Genomic DNA, 18,161 nt, shown 5'->3' with positions numbered 1-18,161 from the left:
TTTTCGCTTCTTACTTTACCTCATATTTTATCGAGTTCAACAGAGGTCTCTTCGTGATGGCACATACGCACTAATTGTAATTATACGAAAAAAACACTATTAATCTTTGCATTTTTTTTCAATTCATGATACAACTTTAAAAGAGAGATCCTTTTAAGAAAAAAAGTACTTTTGGACGTAATATCCGCATTATTAAAAATACCATTACTATCATAATTGCTAAACAGCAAATTCACGGTATAATGAATAGTCACTGCAATATATAAGTAAAATATATATTTTTGAAACTTACAATTAGCGAGGGAGAGAATACTGTTATCTTGTTTTATTATTTTTTACTTGCATTATTACTTGTTATATTTTTCAAGCATGCAGGTGTAATATGTACTGTATTATGCCTATGTTGTACTCAATACATTTTAATTAATTAATTTTTAATAAATTAATTGTCATTAAAATTTAGTAATTAATACTTTCGTATTAAACTCTCTATTTGTTATTTATTTTTATAAAAATTAAATTTTATTTAGAAATTATCTATGTTGTGTAAGCTTTTTTGAAAAAGGAGATTACGTTCCGTAAGAACTGCTTCTTTCGGAGACAAAACGTGTAGAAAGTGCCGCCAGTAAACTTAACCTTCCTCGATTATCGTGTCATTCACTTTGTGATTCATCTCACCCCGCCCACTAGATACGAAGGCATTAATCTGTATGTACGTTCCCACTACGCCGGCCATTAAGTATGACGGCACTCGCGTAATTGCTCTTAATTCAACGTAAGTGACTGTCCAGACATTTAAGAATGCCATTCATGCTTGCGTTCACCAGGCTTTGGACGTCGCTCGAGAAGAACGCGTCGATTTCTTAGCGATTGGTCTATCGCTTCACATTATTAACACTCGAGAAAGGATTAGATGTGCATAAAACGCTGTGTATCCTAAATTCTTCTCTCTCCTTTTTCTCCTTCGTCAGATAAATAATAAATTCGTGATAGCAAGCAGTGTAATTTTATGCACAACGATAAGCTTCGAGGATGCTTGTTAATTGAAAATGCCAACGTAGTTGTGTAATCGTTAATAAAAATTGCGACGTTGCAAAGCGTGTAAAAATATAAGATTTATATAACTATAAATTGTATAATTTTTTTACATGTGTTTGTATAACTTTTGTGGACAGTGTGTCTTTAATTTCAATAGGATGACGTAATCATGTTTGCATCCGGCTTATGAAGTTACCCTTCTCAATTTGTCGTTTTCATTATTAGATACCGTATTGTTTTACTCTAGTTCTCCTTGAGCTTCTCGTGCGCCCGACATGCCGTGTTACCTGTGACATTTGGTCCGTTAAAGAAAAAAGGATCAATATCGCTCGCTCATGCAGCTGCAGATGCAACTGTTCATTGTATTATCGATATTAATTAATAAATATTGTTCGCAATGGATCGCCGTAAATTAGACAATGCGGTTAATTAGGCATTACCCTTCATTCTGTGTTGATAATGTTGATAACGCTGTTCCATACGTGAATTTAGGGAAAACGCGATTACGTAATTAATTAATGCTTATTGCTGTTAATTAATGTTTATATGCAAAAGATCAGTTGTTTTTATTCATATTCCCATTTCCTCTTATTTCATCAATATATATATATATATATGTATATTAATTGTAACATGAAAACAAATATAGAAAATATATTTTGGTCTTATATCTTCAATCACTGATCTAGAAAATAATTTCTTGCTACGAAAAATTGTCATGCATTTAAATTATAGAACGCATACTATTATATTTCGTATATTGTATTTCGCTATACTATAAAGCGTATGCAAAATTAAACTGCAAGAATAAAAATCACGCGATTTATGTTTGAAATGTATACACATTTTAGTTATAAATCGTGAATTTTACATACTTTTTTTACAGTTTATAAATTAAACTATTATTTAATAAATATATTTACCATATTAGCATAAATCTAGATTTCTGACACTTTTCACAAATCTTTTTATTAACATAATGAAATAGAAAAAAGTAATTGATTCCATTTTTGTATCGATCTTTATCTCTTGTGTTTACATTTAAAACATTCACCGAAAAAAGTTTGGTAATATCTACCAAAAGTTGAGTAAAATAATTTCAAAAAATAGTTTAATATAATTAAAAATAATTTCTATAAATATTTAGTAATTATTACTAAACGGTTAGTTATATTATTGGTAATACTTCCTGAATATTTAGAAAATTAAAATTATTTTTAGTTATATTAAACATTTGATTGAAATTATTTTACTTAACATTTGGTACCACCCTTTTTTCCATTTTTAAAAGTCTGCTTGGCACGTGCTTCAAGTTTATCGTGTATGCAAGCGCGATTCCGTATCGCAGGTATGCGCCAATGCCGATGAGCGTCTACCTTTCCGTTAAGTCATCCTCCTGCGGGGACCAGTGCGACGCCGATGCCGATGTGTATTTCGCGTGTGTGACATCATTCGCGTGATGTAATCGTCGTGTGGTGAGCGAAACAGCCGCGTCTTCTCCCACGCGGAGGCGAGCGCGGCAATGCTATCTTAAATGAGCGCACGTATACCTAAAGACATGTACTTTACAAACGTTAACAGAACATTGCCGTCTCCTTGATATCCGGCGACTTCGAAAGCGAACTCAGCGATTAGAGCCATGCAATTATTGTTACAGCGGCCGAAAACAATTTGAAGAACACGAGCATACGGGTAAAAAAAAAAGAAAAACGGACATAAATTCTCGCTAAGAAATGATGATTACGACAGAACATGTTCTTCACCGACGTTTTTATACCATATGTTGAGCGCATAGAAATTTAAATTAATGTCTTGCAGTAAACGATCGAAAAGGAGATGATCCTCGTGTAAAAATAAATGGAAAACGTAAGAGTTATACTGTGTTATCGCGGAACACTCTGTATATAATACGACTTGTGGGTGTTGATTTAAGGAAATATGCCTTATTGAACAATAGATTTGACGCGAAGAATCAGATTTATTACACGGATTAGTCCATATAAAACAGGCACTGAAGTTTATTTATTGCAGCTTTTCTCAAAGCTGATTTATCAGTATTTACTTTCAGATACTAAAGATACTATTTTTGTGATGTGAAAAACAAATTTCTACGTCATACGATCGGATCTTAACGCTGAGAGCTGAAGAGAAATGTGCGCGATGTATTTTAGACTAACGAAACGCACTGAAGAAAATGAAAGATCTCTGTTATTGTGCGTGGGCGTAGACGCACTCTGTTATCGAACAGCATTGCGTAACATTAATCCTCTCGAAGTCCCTATTATTTACCCAATTATTAATCGTTAGACCCGCCGTGCAAGGAGATAAGATTACTTTGCAATTCTTATCTGTACATATAGATCGACTGACGTGACAACGCGCTGACCATAGCTTGCCAAGACACGTCCTGTGCACCGCTTACCATTACATTGCGTGGGTATAGCAAAAGGAAGAAATTCTTACGATTATTACCTACGTCTCCGTTTGCATTTTATGCGTGGTACCATGTTTCCTAGGTGTGTTGAAGGTCTCAGATATTCAACATTGAATATTTCTTATATTTTTTAGATTATAACACGTTCTCTCTAAAAACTTTTAAAGTGAAATCTTACTCTTAAAGATTGAAAATTGTGTCACTTTTTTCTAAGACTGGCTCAATTGTCACTCCTTAAAGTGAGATTGCACTCCAAAGAATTTAAAGAGGCTATATAAAGGGTTGTGAAAAATATTTGACGTTGAGCATTTAATAATCAGGGGTTTAAAAAGCATGAAATCAATGGAGACATAATTTCATTAAAATTTATAATATAAATATTATATATTTTATATGATAGAAATAAAATATATTTTTTAAATATCATGATGAAAAAGAGAAGGGAAAACATATAAATTATCGCTTTTAAAAATTCCTCTGATTCCACGCGTTAATAAATTTACGGTATCATTTTCAGGTGCACCCTTTTTAAGGGTTCGGCAGAAGTGAGCTGTTGGTCTGATTGACAAAATGACGACCGACATCTCGGTGGTGCGCGGGGGTTGGGACCCCACGCTACAACAAGAGATTGTCGACGAGTACGAATACGACGGGGGAAACTCGAGTTCGAGACTTTTCGAACGCTCACGTATCAAGGCGCTAGCTGGTACGGAACTCTATCGATTTTCTTTTTCAATTGCTATTTATACATATTTTATCACAATTATCTCTTATGCCTTTTACAATTATTATTTTTTTATAAATTCAATAGTTTTATAAATTCAATGATTTGTTTTTATTAATTGGATACTTAAAGTTCGACTTCATAACACTATTTTGTAATAATAAAAATGAATGACGATGCTATTGAAGTACTATGAATTGTTTTTAGAAAATTGTATGGTTGAAATTATCAAACAACCACATCCTTTTGAGATAATCGTTTTAAGAGTTCGATAACTTCATGAGTTTGTAACAGTTGTTTCTTAGACTAGATTGAACATGGTCGAGATATGTGTATAGCTATCATTGAATATCTGTATATTGAATATTATAAAAAGTTAAACTTATTAAGTATATGTAATTGAAAAGATTAGAATAATATCGTTGTGCAAGTGAGAATATAATAAATATCGGATTATTAACTAAGAATGAATTATGATAAAATTGTGTTTGATCTTCGAGGTAAAGAAACTTTATATTAATTATTTAAAACCTATCTAAAATTTATTTAGTTATTTTCGAATTATGACATACTAGATAATTCAGATACATTTAAAGTAAATTTAAAGTTAGCATATATTACCTGTATAGTTCCTATTCTGTAACTCATAACGACAGTAACGATGTCACTATATTGTTATTCATAATGAAAAAGCTGCACAACGACAACATACGCTGTCGTTAAAGTTACAGAATAAGAGTCTTAATGTGTATTCATTAACGATTCACTAAGATCACTATTGTGTGATCTTCTTTACCAGGTGAGCGTGAATTAGTGCAAAAGAAGACCTTCCAGAAATGGGTCAACTCCCACTTAGTCCGATGTTCGTGCCGAATCGGCGATCTGTACGTCGATCTGCGAGATGGCAAGATGCTGATAAGGCTGTTAGAGATTTTGTCGGGTGAACGTTTGCCGCGTCCTACCAAAGGCAAGATGCGCATCCACTGCCTGGAGAATGTGGAGAAGGCGCTGCAATTCCTGCGTGAGCAGAGGGTACATCTGGAGAACATGGGATCCCACGATATTGTCGACGGGAATCCGCGTCTGAGCCTGGGTCTCATCTGGACGATAATCTTGCGATTCCAGATTCAAGATATCACGATCGAAGAGACGGATAATCAGGAGACCAAGTCCGCAAAGGACGCGTTATTATTATGGTGTCAGATGAAGACCGCGGGTTATCACAATGTAAACGTAAGAAATTTCACGACATCGTGGCGAGATGGTCTGGCGTTCAACGCGATCATACATAAGCACCGTCCAGATCTGATCCAGTTCGAAAAGCTTTCCAAATCGAACGCGATCTACAATCTCAATAATGCCTTCAACGTTGCGGAGGACAAACTCGGTCTCACGAAGCTATTGGATGCCGAGGATATCTTCGTCGATCATCCGGACGAAAAGTCTATCATAACTTACGTCGTCACGTATTATCACTATTTCTCAAAGATGAAACAGGAGACTGTGCAAGGTAAGAGAATTGGCAAAGTGGTTGGTATCGCGATGGAGAACGATCGTATGATACATGAGTATGAGAGCCTCACCAGCGATTTGTTGCGCTGGATCGAGGCCACGATAGAAGCACTTGGCGATCGCAGGTTCGCGAATTCCTTAGTCGGCGTTCAATCACAACTTTCGCAATTCTCGAATTATCGCACAGTAGAGAAACCACCCAAATTTGTGGAAAAGGGTAATCTCGAAGTATTATTGTTTACTCTACAATCGAAGATGCGCGCAAACAATCAGAAGCCCTATACACCCAAAGAGGGCAAAATGATATCCGATATCAATAAGGCATGGGAGAGATTGGAGAAGGCTGAACACGAACGGGAATTGGCCCTGCGCGAGGAACTGATTCGACAAGAAAAGTTGGAGCAGTTGGCAGCCAGATTTAACCGGAAGGCTAGCATGCGCGAGACATGGTTGTCGGAGAATCAGCGGTTAGTATCGCAAGATAACTTCGGCTTTGATCTCGCTGCCGTAGAAGCTGCTGCGAAGAAGCACGAAGCCATAGAAACTGACATTTTTGCCTACGAAGAACGTGTGCAAGCCGTCATGGCGGTCTCACAGGAGCTCGAGGCAGAGAACTATCACGACATTGAGCGTATCAACGCTCGCAAGGACAACGTGCTACGACTATGGAACTATCTTCTGGAATTGCTGCGCGCCAGGCGGATGCGACTAGAACTTTCCTTGCAGCTGCAGCAAAACTTCCAGGAGATGTTGTACATACTGGACAGCATGGAGGAAATCAAGTTGCGACTATTGACAGATGATTATGGCAAACATTTGATGGGCGTGGAGGATCTGTTGCAAAAGCATTCTCTCGTCGAAGCAGATATCAATGTGCTCGGCGAGAGAGTCAAGGCTGTTGTTCAACAGAGCCAGAGATTCCTAGAGCATGGAGAAGGCTATCGACCGTGCGATCCGGCCATTATCGTCGAGCGCGTGCAACAATTGGAGAACGCGTACGCCGAGTTGGTGCGGTTAGCGATCGAACGTCGTACCAGGCTCGAGGAATCTCGGAAACTCTGGCAGTTCTATTGGGATATGGCTGATGAGGAGAATTGGATAAAGGAGAAGGAACAGATCGTATCCACGGGTGACATTGGTCACGACTTGACTACCATTAACCTGCTGCTGTCCAAGCACAAAGCATTGGAAAACGAGATACAATCACACGAACCGCAATTGATGTCAGTTGCAGCAGTTGGCGACGAGCTAGTTCGGCAACAACACTTTGGCTCCGATCGTATTCAGGAGAGACTTCAGGAAATTCTCGCTATGTGGAATCATCTGTTGGATCTGGCAGCTTTCAGAAGAAAGCGACTCGTAGAAGCTGTCGATTATCATCAACTTTTTGCAGACGCGGACGACATAGACATCTGGATGTTGGACACTTTGCGACTCGTCTCGTCGGAGGATGTCGGTAGAGACGAGGCAAATGTGGCATCGTTGTTGAAGAAACACAAAGATGTAACAGATGAGCTTAAAAATTATGCTGCTACTATCGATCAACTTCACCAGCAGGCATCCACGTTAGGCGAACAGGACGCAAAATCGCCAGAAGTCCTAGAAAGACTGACTTCAATAGATAACAGGTATAAGGAACTCCTCGAGCTAGCCAAGTTACGTAAGCAGAGACTGCTGGACGCGCTGTCATTGTACAAGGTATTCAGCGAGACCGACGGAGTCGAACAATGGATCGGCGAAAAGAATAGAATGTTGGATACGATGGTGCCTGCCAAGGATATTGAAGATGTTGAAATCATGAAACACCGCTATAACGGCTTCGAGAAAGAAATGAATGCAAACGCATCCCGCGTCGCCGTGGTTAATCAATTGGCCAGACAATTACTGCATGTCGAACATCCGAACTCGGAACAGATAATTGCGCGACAAAACGAACTGAACCAGAAGTGGGCTGAGCTGCGCGAGAAGGCGGAGGGTAAACGCGAGGAATTGAACTCCGCACATGGTGTGCAGACGTTCCATATCGAGTGTCGCGAGACTGTGTCCTGGATCGAAGATAAAAAGCGAATCCTGCAGCAGACTGATAATTTGGAAATGGATTTGACTGGCGTAATGACGCTGCAACGTAGACTGAGCGGTATGGAGCGCGATTTGGCGGCTATTCAGGCCAAATTAGATTCCTTGGAGAAGGAGGCGGAAGTCATACAGAAGGAACATCCGGAGGAGGCTGCGGTGATACGCGAGAGAATTGCGCAGATTCATCTGATTTGGGAGCAGCTGACGCAGATGTTGAAAGAGCGCGATGCTAAGCTCGAGGAGGCAGGAGATTTGCACCGGTTCCTACGCGACCTCGATCACTTCCAGGCGTGGCTCACGAAAACGCAGACCGATGTTGCCAGCGAGGACACGCCGACCAGTCTTGCCGATGCCGAGAAGCTGCTTACACAGCATCAGAACATCAAGGAAGAGATTGACAATTATACTGATGACTATCAGAAGATGATGGAATATGGCGAGCGACTGACGACAGAGGCCGGTGATGGCGACACGCAGTACATGTTCCTGCGTGAGAGACTGAACGCGCTGAAGATGGGCTGGGAGGAATTGCATCAGATGTGGGTGAATCGTCAGAACTTATTATCCAACTCCTTGAATTTACAAGTGTTCGATCGAGATGCGCGTCAAGCGGAGGTGCTCTTATCACAACAGGAACACATTCTTGCCAAAGACGAAACGCCGACAAATTTCGAACAAGCGGAACACATGATCAAACGACACGAGGCTTTCATGACTACCATGGATGCCAACGACGAGAAGATCAACTCGGTCGTACAGTTTGCCGGACGTTTGGTCGATGAAGGACACTTTGCGGCCGATAAAGTAAAGAAGAAGGCCGAGAACATCAACGAGCGTCGACGAATTAATCGCGAGAAGGCCAATCTACTTATGGAGAAACTCAAGGATCAGCTTCAGTTACAGATGTTCCTACAAGATTGCGAGGAACTCGGTGAATGGGTACAGGAGAAACATATCACTGCTCAAGATGAAACATACAGAAGCGCGAAGACTATTCATAGTAAATGGACACGTCACCAAGCGTTCGAAGCGGAAATCGCCAGCAACAAAGATCGCTTGCAGCAATTGCAGCAAGCCGCGGACGAATTGATTCAACAAAAACCGGATCTAGCGGAGATTATCAAACCGAAGGTCACCGAATTGGCGGATCAATTCATCGAACTGGAGACCACGACTCACGATAAGGGTGAACGATTGTTCGATTCGAACCGCGAGGTGTTGATACATCAGACCTGTGATGATATCGATTCTTGGATGAACGAACTAGAGAAACAGATAGAAAGTACCGACACCGGATCTGACCTGGCGTCCGTGAATATATTGATGCAGAAGCAACAAATGATCGAGACTCAAATGGCGGTGAAAGCGAAACAGGTTACCGAATTGGACAAACAGGCGGAACATTTGCAACGTACAGTACCCGATGATAAAATGGAGGAAATCAAGTTCAAGAAGGAGAAAGTCGCTCAGAGATTCGCTCAGCTCAAGGCACCGCTCGTCGATCGTCAACGGCAGCTCGAAAAGAAGAAAGAGGCCTTCCAATTCCGACGCGACGTAGAGGATGAGAAGCTGTGGATTGCAGAGAAGATGCCGCAAGCAACTAGCACCGAGTACGGAAATTCACTGTTTAACGTTCACATGCTAAAGAAGAAGAATCAGTCATTGCGCACGGAAATTGAAAATCACGAACCCAGGATCAATTTGGTATGTAATAACGGGCAGAAACTGATTGACGAAGGACACGAGGACAGTCCCGAGTTCCAAGAACTAATACCCGAATTGACGGAGAAATGGCGCGAGCTGAAGGACGCGGTCGACGATAGAAATAAGCATCTGCTGCAGAACGAGAAGGCGCAGCAGTACTTCTTCGATGCCACTGAGGCCGAGTCATGGATGAGCGAGCAAGAGCTGTACATGATGGTCGAGGATCGTGGTAAGGATGAGATCTCTGCTCAAAATCTGATGAAGAAGCACGAATCGCTTGAACATGCGGTTGAAGATTACGCGGAGACGATTCGCCAACTAGGCGAGACCGCTAGGCAACTAATAAATGACCAACACCCATTGGCTGATCAAATCGCTGTGAAACAATCGCAGGTAGACAAACTGTACGCCGGTTTGAAAGATCTGGCTGGTGAGCGACGAGCCAAACTGGATGAGGCACTCCAGTTATTCATGCTAAACCGAGAAGTCGACGATCTCGAACAATGGATCCAGGAGAGAGAACTGGTCGCCGGTAGTCACGAGCTGGGTCAGGATTACGATCATGTGACGCTGTTGTGGGAGAGATTCAAGGAGTTTGCGCGCGATACAGAAGCGATTGGTTCCGAACGAGTGGAGGCCGTCAATGGCATTGCAGATTCTCTTATCGCTACCGGGCATTCCGATGCGGCAACGATCGCCGAGTGGAAGGATGGCTTGAACGAAGTTTGGCAAGACTTGCTGGAATTGATCGAGACGCGTACACAGATGCTGGTGGCCAGTCGCGAGTTGCACAAATTCTTCCACGATTGCAAGGACGTTCTCGGCAGAATCCTAGAGAAACAAAACGCCATGTCCGACGAATTAGGTCGTGATGCCGGCTCGGTATCCGCCCTTCAACGTAAACATGCCAACTTTATTCAGGACCTATCCACGTTGCAGAATCAAGTATCGCAGATCGAGGAAGAATCCGCTAAACTACAGGCAAGCTACGCGGGCGACAAAGCGCGTGAGATTACGAACCGCGAAGCCGAGGTCGTAGCAGCGTGGAACAATTTGCAATCGTTCAATATGGTCAGGACCCTGATGATCTGGATGGATGACGTTGTGCGCCAGATGAATACGTCTGAAAAACCGCGCGACGTCGCCGGCGTTGAATTGCTGATGAACAACCATCAGAGCTTGAAGGCAGAGATTGATGCCAGGGAAGATAATCTAATGGCATGCATTAATCTCGGAAAAGACCTCTTAGCTAGAAATCATTATGCCAGCGCGCAGATAAAGGAAAAATTGGCGGCATTAACCGATCACAGAAACGCATTGTTACACCGATGGGAGGAACGTTGGGAGAACTTGCAACTCAGTAAGTTGCACTTGCTATTTAAAAAATGCGTTTTGATCTTTCATGCTCTTGTATGATATATTGTATATTTAATACTCACTTACGTTTGCTATAGTTTTGGAAGTTTACCAATTTGCTCGAGATGCGGCAGTTGCTGAAGCATGGTTAATTGCTCAAGAGCCATATCTTATGAGTCAGGAGCTTGGTGTAAGTAGTTAAATTGCAAACACAAATTTTTAATTGTTGAATGTTTTTTTTTTAAAACTTGTGTTTTTCACAGCATACTATCGATGAAGTTGAGAATCTAATCAAGAAACACGAGGCTTTCGAAAAATCGGCAGCTGCACAAGAAGAAAGGTTTAGTGCCTTGCACCGACTTACTACTGTAAGTAATTCTACGAAAAATCTCTGGCCAGATAACATAATAGGAAAGCTTGTAGAATACTTTCTATTGTATCGCATATGTCATTTAAATATGTAAATTTTCCACAGTAAGATGTACACTCATTTCCATTATGTCAAATTAATGCAATTTACAAGGTATAGAATATGGTTTAACATATAGAGATAAACAATCTTCATATTTTTAATGCAGTTCGAATTGAAAGAACTAAAGCGACGAGAGCAAGAAAGGGAGGAAGAAGAAAGACGCAGAAGGGAGGAGGCGGCAGCGGCAGAGGCTGCACGTTTGGCTAAGGCGACGCCTGTTACTAGTCCAGATGAACCACCTAGCGATAGGTAATGCAAATATTTTTGTAATCTGTGTCACAACGTTATACACGATATTATGAATGAATGTTGTTTATTACAGAGCTGAAACTGACGGGGCAACAAGTGGAGAACGTGGAGAAGATGAGGGACACGGTAATATAATTGCATATAATGGATATGTTTTGGGTTTTACTAATCGAACAATCTGTGTCAACTTTTCTCGGTACTTACCGCATCTTCTAATTCTGTCTACGGTTTTGTATTCTGTTTGAAGATGCTGATATAGAATAACCGGTATATAACACGCACATTATTTAGAATATAATGTTGAGTGCTTTTTCCTAATAGAATTGTATTTTCGAGTTTGAATAACTATTGATTTGGCGTGCTAATGATTGCAATTGGTAGTAATATTGTAAACCGAAAGAGAAAAAGCGGAACAAGAGTAACGTTTCATTTCTTCTCATGACTAATAATCGCGATGTAGAGTAAAATCTTGCTTTTGACGTAAAATTCAACTCTGACGATTTACGTATTATGAATATGGTTTGTCTGGATAAGCATGTGACATCGCTAACAGCACGTTTATTTTTGCCTTTTCCCACCCAAACCTGCCGAAACTTATTCCAATCCATATCAAATCCGTTAACCACATCATGTCATTTTATCCAACCCGAAATGCACCCTAATGCGTCACGGAATGCACGTACCACAGCGGCACATCGCAAGGCTTCTACACGTACACCACAACCTCAAGACAAACCCAAGGAAGGTGAGTGTTACGCGATATGAAACTTGTCAAAGCGTGAGACTTCTACATTGAGAACATTTTTCTAATTCCTCCGCAACTCTTTCGAAGCTATAATCTCAAGTGGATCATATCTTGTGTATAGGTTCACATAATTTCACAAACTGGTGATGGATGGATGATCAAGTCACGTCTTTGTAGCAGTATTTAACGACAGCTTTGTTCTTCAGATTTCACGTTAGCGTTAAGTCACACATTGCAATAATCTTACATTTTCCAGCATATTCATAGCCACGTCGCACCTATCGCTTTCGCATATCACCATTTTATTAACTTTTTCTCTAGCAGGTGATGGCCCGTTATTCTGCCCAAGATGTCTCTTCTGTCGCCTGACATCAGTTATGTCACAAGAAAACAATTTATCAAATATTTTTGATATTTAACATGCACATGTGTAAAATCACATATAATAGTTTGATACAATGAAATATCAAGCGAAATTCTAATAGTCACAATTTCCCATACTAATCCGTTGCGAACCATTTCATTCAGCTGGTAGGTACATTTGTTAACTATACTATATTTAATTCTCATCTATCGCATGATTACGTTAAAATATAATGCTTAAATACCTCGTTGGAAGGTAAGCACGTTTGAAATCATCTCATCATTCTAAGTCTATAGAAGCACGAAATTGGGTTCTGTCGTTTGTGTACGTGTTGTATAGGATTTACTCGAATATTCGGACGGTCATACCACTATGAAGAATCATTGGACTCATGATTAACGTCGAGTTATGCTTTTACGCTAATAATCGCAGCAATCGAGTAATTGTTATTGGTATAACCGTGACGAATATATATCGCGCATTTAACAAATGATGTATTACCCAAATAATACATAGCATGATTTTGTGATTGGTGTGGTGTAGTGCATGCACAAAGACCTAGACAGCTGTCTTTCCGGGAAGGAGATGGGACTCAACCTGTCACGCCAACATCTGTGAAAATTCCACCGCATGGTACTCGCACGCCGACAAGTAAGTGTTCGCAAATACTCAAATCTCAAGCTAGATGTGTCGAAAGGTCATTTATTAATATTCCCTGCCATTTAGCTGCCACGATTACCGTGAGTGATTGTTTCAGTTCAATCAAAGTCTTGAATGATCATTCACTTTGATATAAACCATATAATTAACGAAAGATTGCGTTCATCACGATTGAGAAATATAAGAATTGACATATAATCGAGATTAAGATGTGCTGAAATAGTCTGGTTCTTCTCCGAAAGCGTTGTTCGTCGGCACTGGGCCGTAAGGACACAGACTGCCGTTTTTATCCACGAAGCAACAAGCTTTTATAACTCGCAATACTTCATCCACTGATCGCGGTAGATCTTGGTCGTTTATCGTCACGTGGCGTATAATTTGCTGTCTATCTATAATGAATAGGGCTCTGTATGCATACCCTTGTTTCTCGTTTAATACGCCGTAGTCCCGCGCTATTTGATGATTCTTATCGGAGAGCAATGGAATCTTCATTTCGCCCAAGCCTCCTTGCTTACGCGGGGTCGTCACCCAAGCGAAATGCGAGAATTTAGAATCTGTTGAGACTGCTACTACCTCCGAACCTAGTATAAAACGCGGGAATTAATTAAGATGTACCTAAGAGAAAACGTTATCACAAATATAAAAACTCGGAACGAAGCAATTTGATGTAAAATAATTTCTTTTCTTCGTAAACGATTGTTTGACGAATCTTTCTTTTTACGAGTATTCTTTATTGACTTCGTTGTTGAAAATTATATTTATACTGTCATTAAACGGGGAAGAAAAATTTAACTTCGTACCAAGAGCTTGGAATTCGGCAATGCGATCGCTAAATTGGATAAGTTCGGTGGGGCACATGAATGAGAAGTCACACGGATAGAAGAGAAGTATCAGATATTTCCCCACAAAATGCTGTGACGATAGTTCCTGCATCTTAAGATCGATTATCGCGACAGCCGACCAAGGTGGCGCGGGTCGTGACACCGCTGGTATTAATTGCACCAGCGGTGGGCGCGGCGTCTCTGACCTTTCTGCACAACAAGAGTTCATCCCGTGTAATTCTTTACACTTGAGCGATACATCAATTCTTCAAGATTAGGAATTTCACGCTCCTAAGCCGCAAATCATATTGATCGCGGATACATAAAACCATGGCGCATAAAATCGCTATGCATAAAACTTTTTACGATCGATTTGATTTTTGTTTATCGTCAGACTTCACTGTTCATTCAGTGGCAAGTTTAGAAAAATGAGCACACATCGATTTAAAAAAAATATTTTTGAAATATGCAATAAATATTTATATAAATATAAATTTAAAAAATATATCATATGTTTGTATAATTATAAATAAAAATATTTATATTTATACATAAATATAACATATAAATGTTTTTTTAATTAACGTAACTGTTAATGTGGATGCGATAAACACACGAAGTATATCTCCTACTTGTTACATACAGTTTGATAAGCGTGCATTGCTCATTTGGCATCTTATGTATGAGCATGTTGCATGTGTGTATCGTATTACCGTATATTCTCTGTATATAGAAAGCATGGAAAAAAGTAACATGTAACACGTGGATGTAAGGACTATTAGCGGCAAATTGTTTACCTGATACAAATCTCTGCTACAAGCTAGGGTACAAAGTAAGTAAGCTAATGAACGTTATGTGTGTTGCGTACGTCGTAAAGCTCCGAAAGGAAGTGGCTCCGAGGCTGCAAGGCGTAAGGAACGAAGCCGCAGCAAGTCACCATTCAGGAGCTTCCGCTGGAGAAAGTCCGCCAAGTCGCCAAGTTTAGATCGCAGTGGTGTGAGTGATGATGAGCATAGTATTCCTGGTAAGTGAATGAAAAAAAGAGACTTAAACGGTCGACAGTAATTACACTTAACGTTCGCTCGTTGGACGTCAAATTTTCTTTTTTTTTTCTTTTTTGTTACACACTTTTGTCACTCGTGTGATTATATTTCAACTTTGCTTTACATGCATATATTTACAGTACGAAGTATAAAAACGGATGATCCAGCTTGACATTTGACAATAAATGATGTCACTGCTCGAAAAAAATCGAAAACATAATATCTGCTATTATGGTTTCAATTCGTGAATTTCTAAATTACTGTCAAAGTGTTATTTAGGTGGAAGCTGAGATTAAATAGAACCTGGCATTTAATCTTTACTAATCAACTATGTTTTGGTTACATAGGTTTTAAATAATCCCTTTATTAACTGCTATATTTAAGAAGACAGCTGTATACACACAGTAATTATATGTATGTATAATGGGGAAACACTCTTGGAACTAAATTATATCCTATCATTTATGCGTTACGTCTAACAAATAAAGGAATGAGTAATCGGGGCTTGTTTTTGTCCAAGTGCTATTATAAGCATAAATATACAATATATGTTGGTTGGGAAGTTTAAATGTTAAGTAAATGCATTCTCTAAATTAGAATAATGGAAAAAATTGGAAAATTGGTTCGATAGAATTGTTATAACTGGGTATTCCATTGAATGAATGTTGCGACTAATTCTTCAAAATAATGTCACTGATTATTTGCAGCTTCATCATCTACTCGAAGCAAGAGATGCAGGCTGTTCCCTCGTATAAATAATTTATAATTTATCCGAAATATTTTAGTAAATTGCTCCTTATTAAGCGATAGATAGTAAAATCCGTTATCTTTTCCAGAACCACGAAGTCCGAGCGACGACGAGTTCGAGGGGCCGTTACAGCGGAAGCACGAGTGGGAAAGTACGACGAAGAAGGCGTCCAATCGCTCCTGGGACAAAGTATACATGGTCGTACGCGGGCAGAGCTTATTTGTATATAAAGATCAGAAGTCGTACAAAGCTTCGCCCGATCAATCGTACAAAGGAGAGGCTCCTCTTGATTTGAGAGGCGCGACTATTACTGTAGCGAGTGATTACACTAAGAAGAAACATGTCTTCCGAGTCAAGTCAGTACTCGATATTATATATTTGCGCATTTTGCGACATTGATGTAGATATTGTAAATTGCCTTTTTTTTTATAGGTCGCAAAGCGGATCCGACTTCCTGTTCCAGGCCAAAGACGATACCGAAATGAACGACTGGGTATCCGCATTAAATCAAGCGGCACAAGGAACATCAGGTGCAAGCACATCCAGGGCTCACACCTTGCCAGCCCCGACACAAGCCGAAACTAAGCGGCGTAGTTTCTTCACTCTCAAGAAAAAGTAAGTGTTCATTGGGAAATTTTGCTATTGCAATATCATACATCAGAATTTTAAAATAATATGGATATTTTAACTGAACGCAAGAATTTTAAGCGAATAAATTGTGTAAAAAATTTTACAATGTTGACAAATAAAATATTACTATCTTACGTCGTAATAAAATTTTAAATCTATAATGGACATCTGACAATGTTGCGAATATTTATATTACGAATTGTGTGAGTTATTAAGTTTTGCAGCGTTTTAAGTCAAGACGTGTACTCTTGTATATAAGGTGTCTGTTAATTTGTTATTATCATTGCTTCATCCTTTCAAACACGTCCCGATGAAATTGAGAATATTCTGTTAGCAATAAAAAAAATACGCGTTTATCATCTTCCATCACTTTACTTCCCTTTAACAACATTCCTCATATTCCATTTTATAACATTAATTTTTCTTCTTTTCGAAACGATCTTTATTTTCTCATCGATTCTTCTGTTTGAAGTATTATTTCAATTAATCATTAAACGACACGAGCCAATATTTTACTTGATTACCGTAGAGAACATTATTCATCGTTATCATTCTCGAGTGACGGACGATCATCTCGTAAAGCATAAGCCAATGATTCGAGAAGATGCGCGCCCTCACTCCACATCATACGAAATTCCATCCGTCGTTCCTATCGCATTCGATCATATTGCATTTATCATATTTTAGAAAAGCCAAAAAGTAGAAAGCGAAACCAATGAACGTATGAAACAGTACACAATTGGAACAACATTTAAAAATGCGGTGAGTCGCACACACAATCCTCTAGATCATTCTACCGTCGTACACTATTGCACGATTATAATCGATCATCATTCCAATTTTTTTCTTTTTTTTATTTGGTCTTTCGTTATTATTAGCTTCTGAAAATACAATAGGAATGTTCTTCCAATTGTGAATGCGGAATGATTACATAAAATTCTCTGAAACGAGAGGATTTGGATGAGTGTAGAGCTTTTTGTGTTTCGCCACCAAATCTTGCAAAAAAGTGCTTAAGCGATACGCAATAAGAATAATCATAATTGGAGAGATTCTATGTTGATGTAAATTTCTGCAGAGGGTCTACCATCTAAAGATTCTCGTGTAGTAATGGCGGATATGTGAAACGCAATTGTTCTCTACACCGCATCGTTCGACATCTACGTAAATAGGTGCTTTTTAATATGCATATATATATATATCCGCTTTCATTTTGAATACTTTTTTTATTTCGCCTAAGATAGTGTGTTATGTAGATACTCAGATTATTGTATATCATTGTCAAGTTCTATATTGTAGCTATGTTCGACCACCCGCTTCTGACATCGTCATTTATTCTTCACGCTTTTCTGCTATCAGAATATTCCCAGGAACTTTTATCGTAGAGGTAACTGATCGTCCGCGTGTCTACTTTCAGACACATGCGAAACACATATTTTATAATATGTGGCTTCTTAAAGACGGAATATTTGCTATTTTTGTATATTAGTTATAAGTGACATATAATTGTTTATGATGCGTTGAAATTCTTATATAGTAGCATTCTTCTTGTGTAACATATGTATTCCACAAATAATAGTGTATAAAT

At 39.3% G+C, this 18,161-nt stretch overlaps 2 protein-coding genes across 2 annotated transcripts in view; one reads left to right on the top strand and one right to left on the bottom strand.

Moving 5' to 3' along the window:
• Positions 1-18,161, top strand: part of beta-Spec (spectrin beta chain) — a 39,560-nt gene that overhangs the window by 19,757 nt on the left and 1,642 nt on the right. Inside the window, exons 2-12 of the mRNA XM_018449737.1 lie at positions 3,990-4,178; positions 4,996-10,848; positions 10,943-11,034; positions 11,108-11,212; positions 11,423-11,565; positions 11,639-11,691; positions 12,254-12,310; positions 13,218-13,325; positions 15,033-15,179; positions 16,035-16,302; positions 16,379-16,561. Coding sequence (XP_018305239.1) covers positions 4,043-4,178; positions 4,996-10,848; positions 10,943-11,034; positions 11,108-11,212; positions 11,423-11,565; positions 11,639-11,691; positions 12,254-12,310; positions 13,218-13,325; positions 15,033-15,179; positions 16,035-16,302; positions 16,379-16,561 — 7,145 coding nt within the window. The 5' untranslated portion in view covers positions 3,990-4,042. The remainder of the gene's footprint in view (positions 1-3,989; positions 4,179-4,995; positions 10,849-10,942; positions 11,035-11,107; positions 11,213-11,422; positions 11,566-11,638; positions 11,692-12,253; positions 12,311-13,217; positions 13,326-15,032; positions 15,180-16,034; positions 16,303-16,378; positions 16,562-18,161) is intronic.
• LOC108723778 (peroxiredoxin-2-like) lies at positions 13,342-14,587 on the bottom strand. The gene is made up of 2 exons (XM_018449735.1): positions 14,135-14,587; positions 13,342-13,915 (listed from the first exon to the last, which is right to left on the bottom strand). Exons 1-2 carry the CDS (start codon positions 14,382-14,384, stop codon positions 13,539-13,541), a joined length of 627 nt encoding a protein of 208 aa, XP_018305237.1. The 5' UTR covers positions 14,385-14,587; the 3' UTR covers positions 13,342-13,538.

The sequence above is a fragment of the Mycetomoellerius zeteki genome, unplaced genomic scaffold (genome assembly GCF_001594055.1).
Source record: "Mycetomoellerius zeteki isolate Tzet28-1 unplaced genomic scaffold, Tzet1.0 scaffold25, whole genome shotgun sequence".
Lineage (NCBI taxonomy): Eukaryota > Metazoa > Arthropoda > Insecta > Hymenoptera > Formicidae > Mycetomoellerius > Mycetomoellerius zeteki.
The sequence above is the reverse complement of the archived record's forward strand: the minus strand, read 5'-3'. Positions and strand labels throughout refer to the sequence as shown.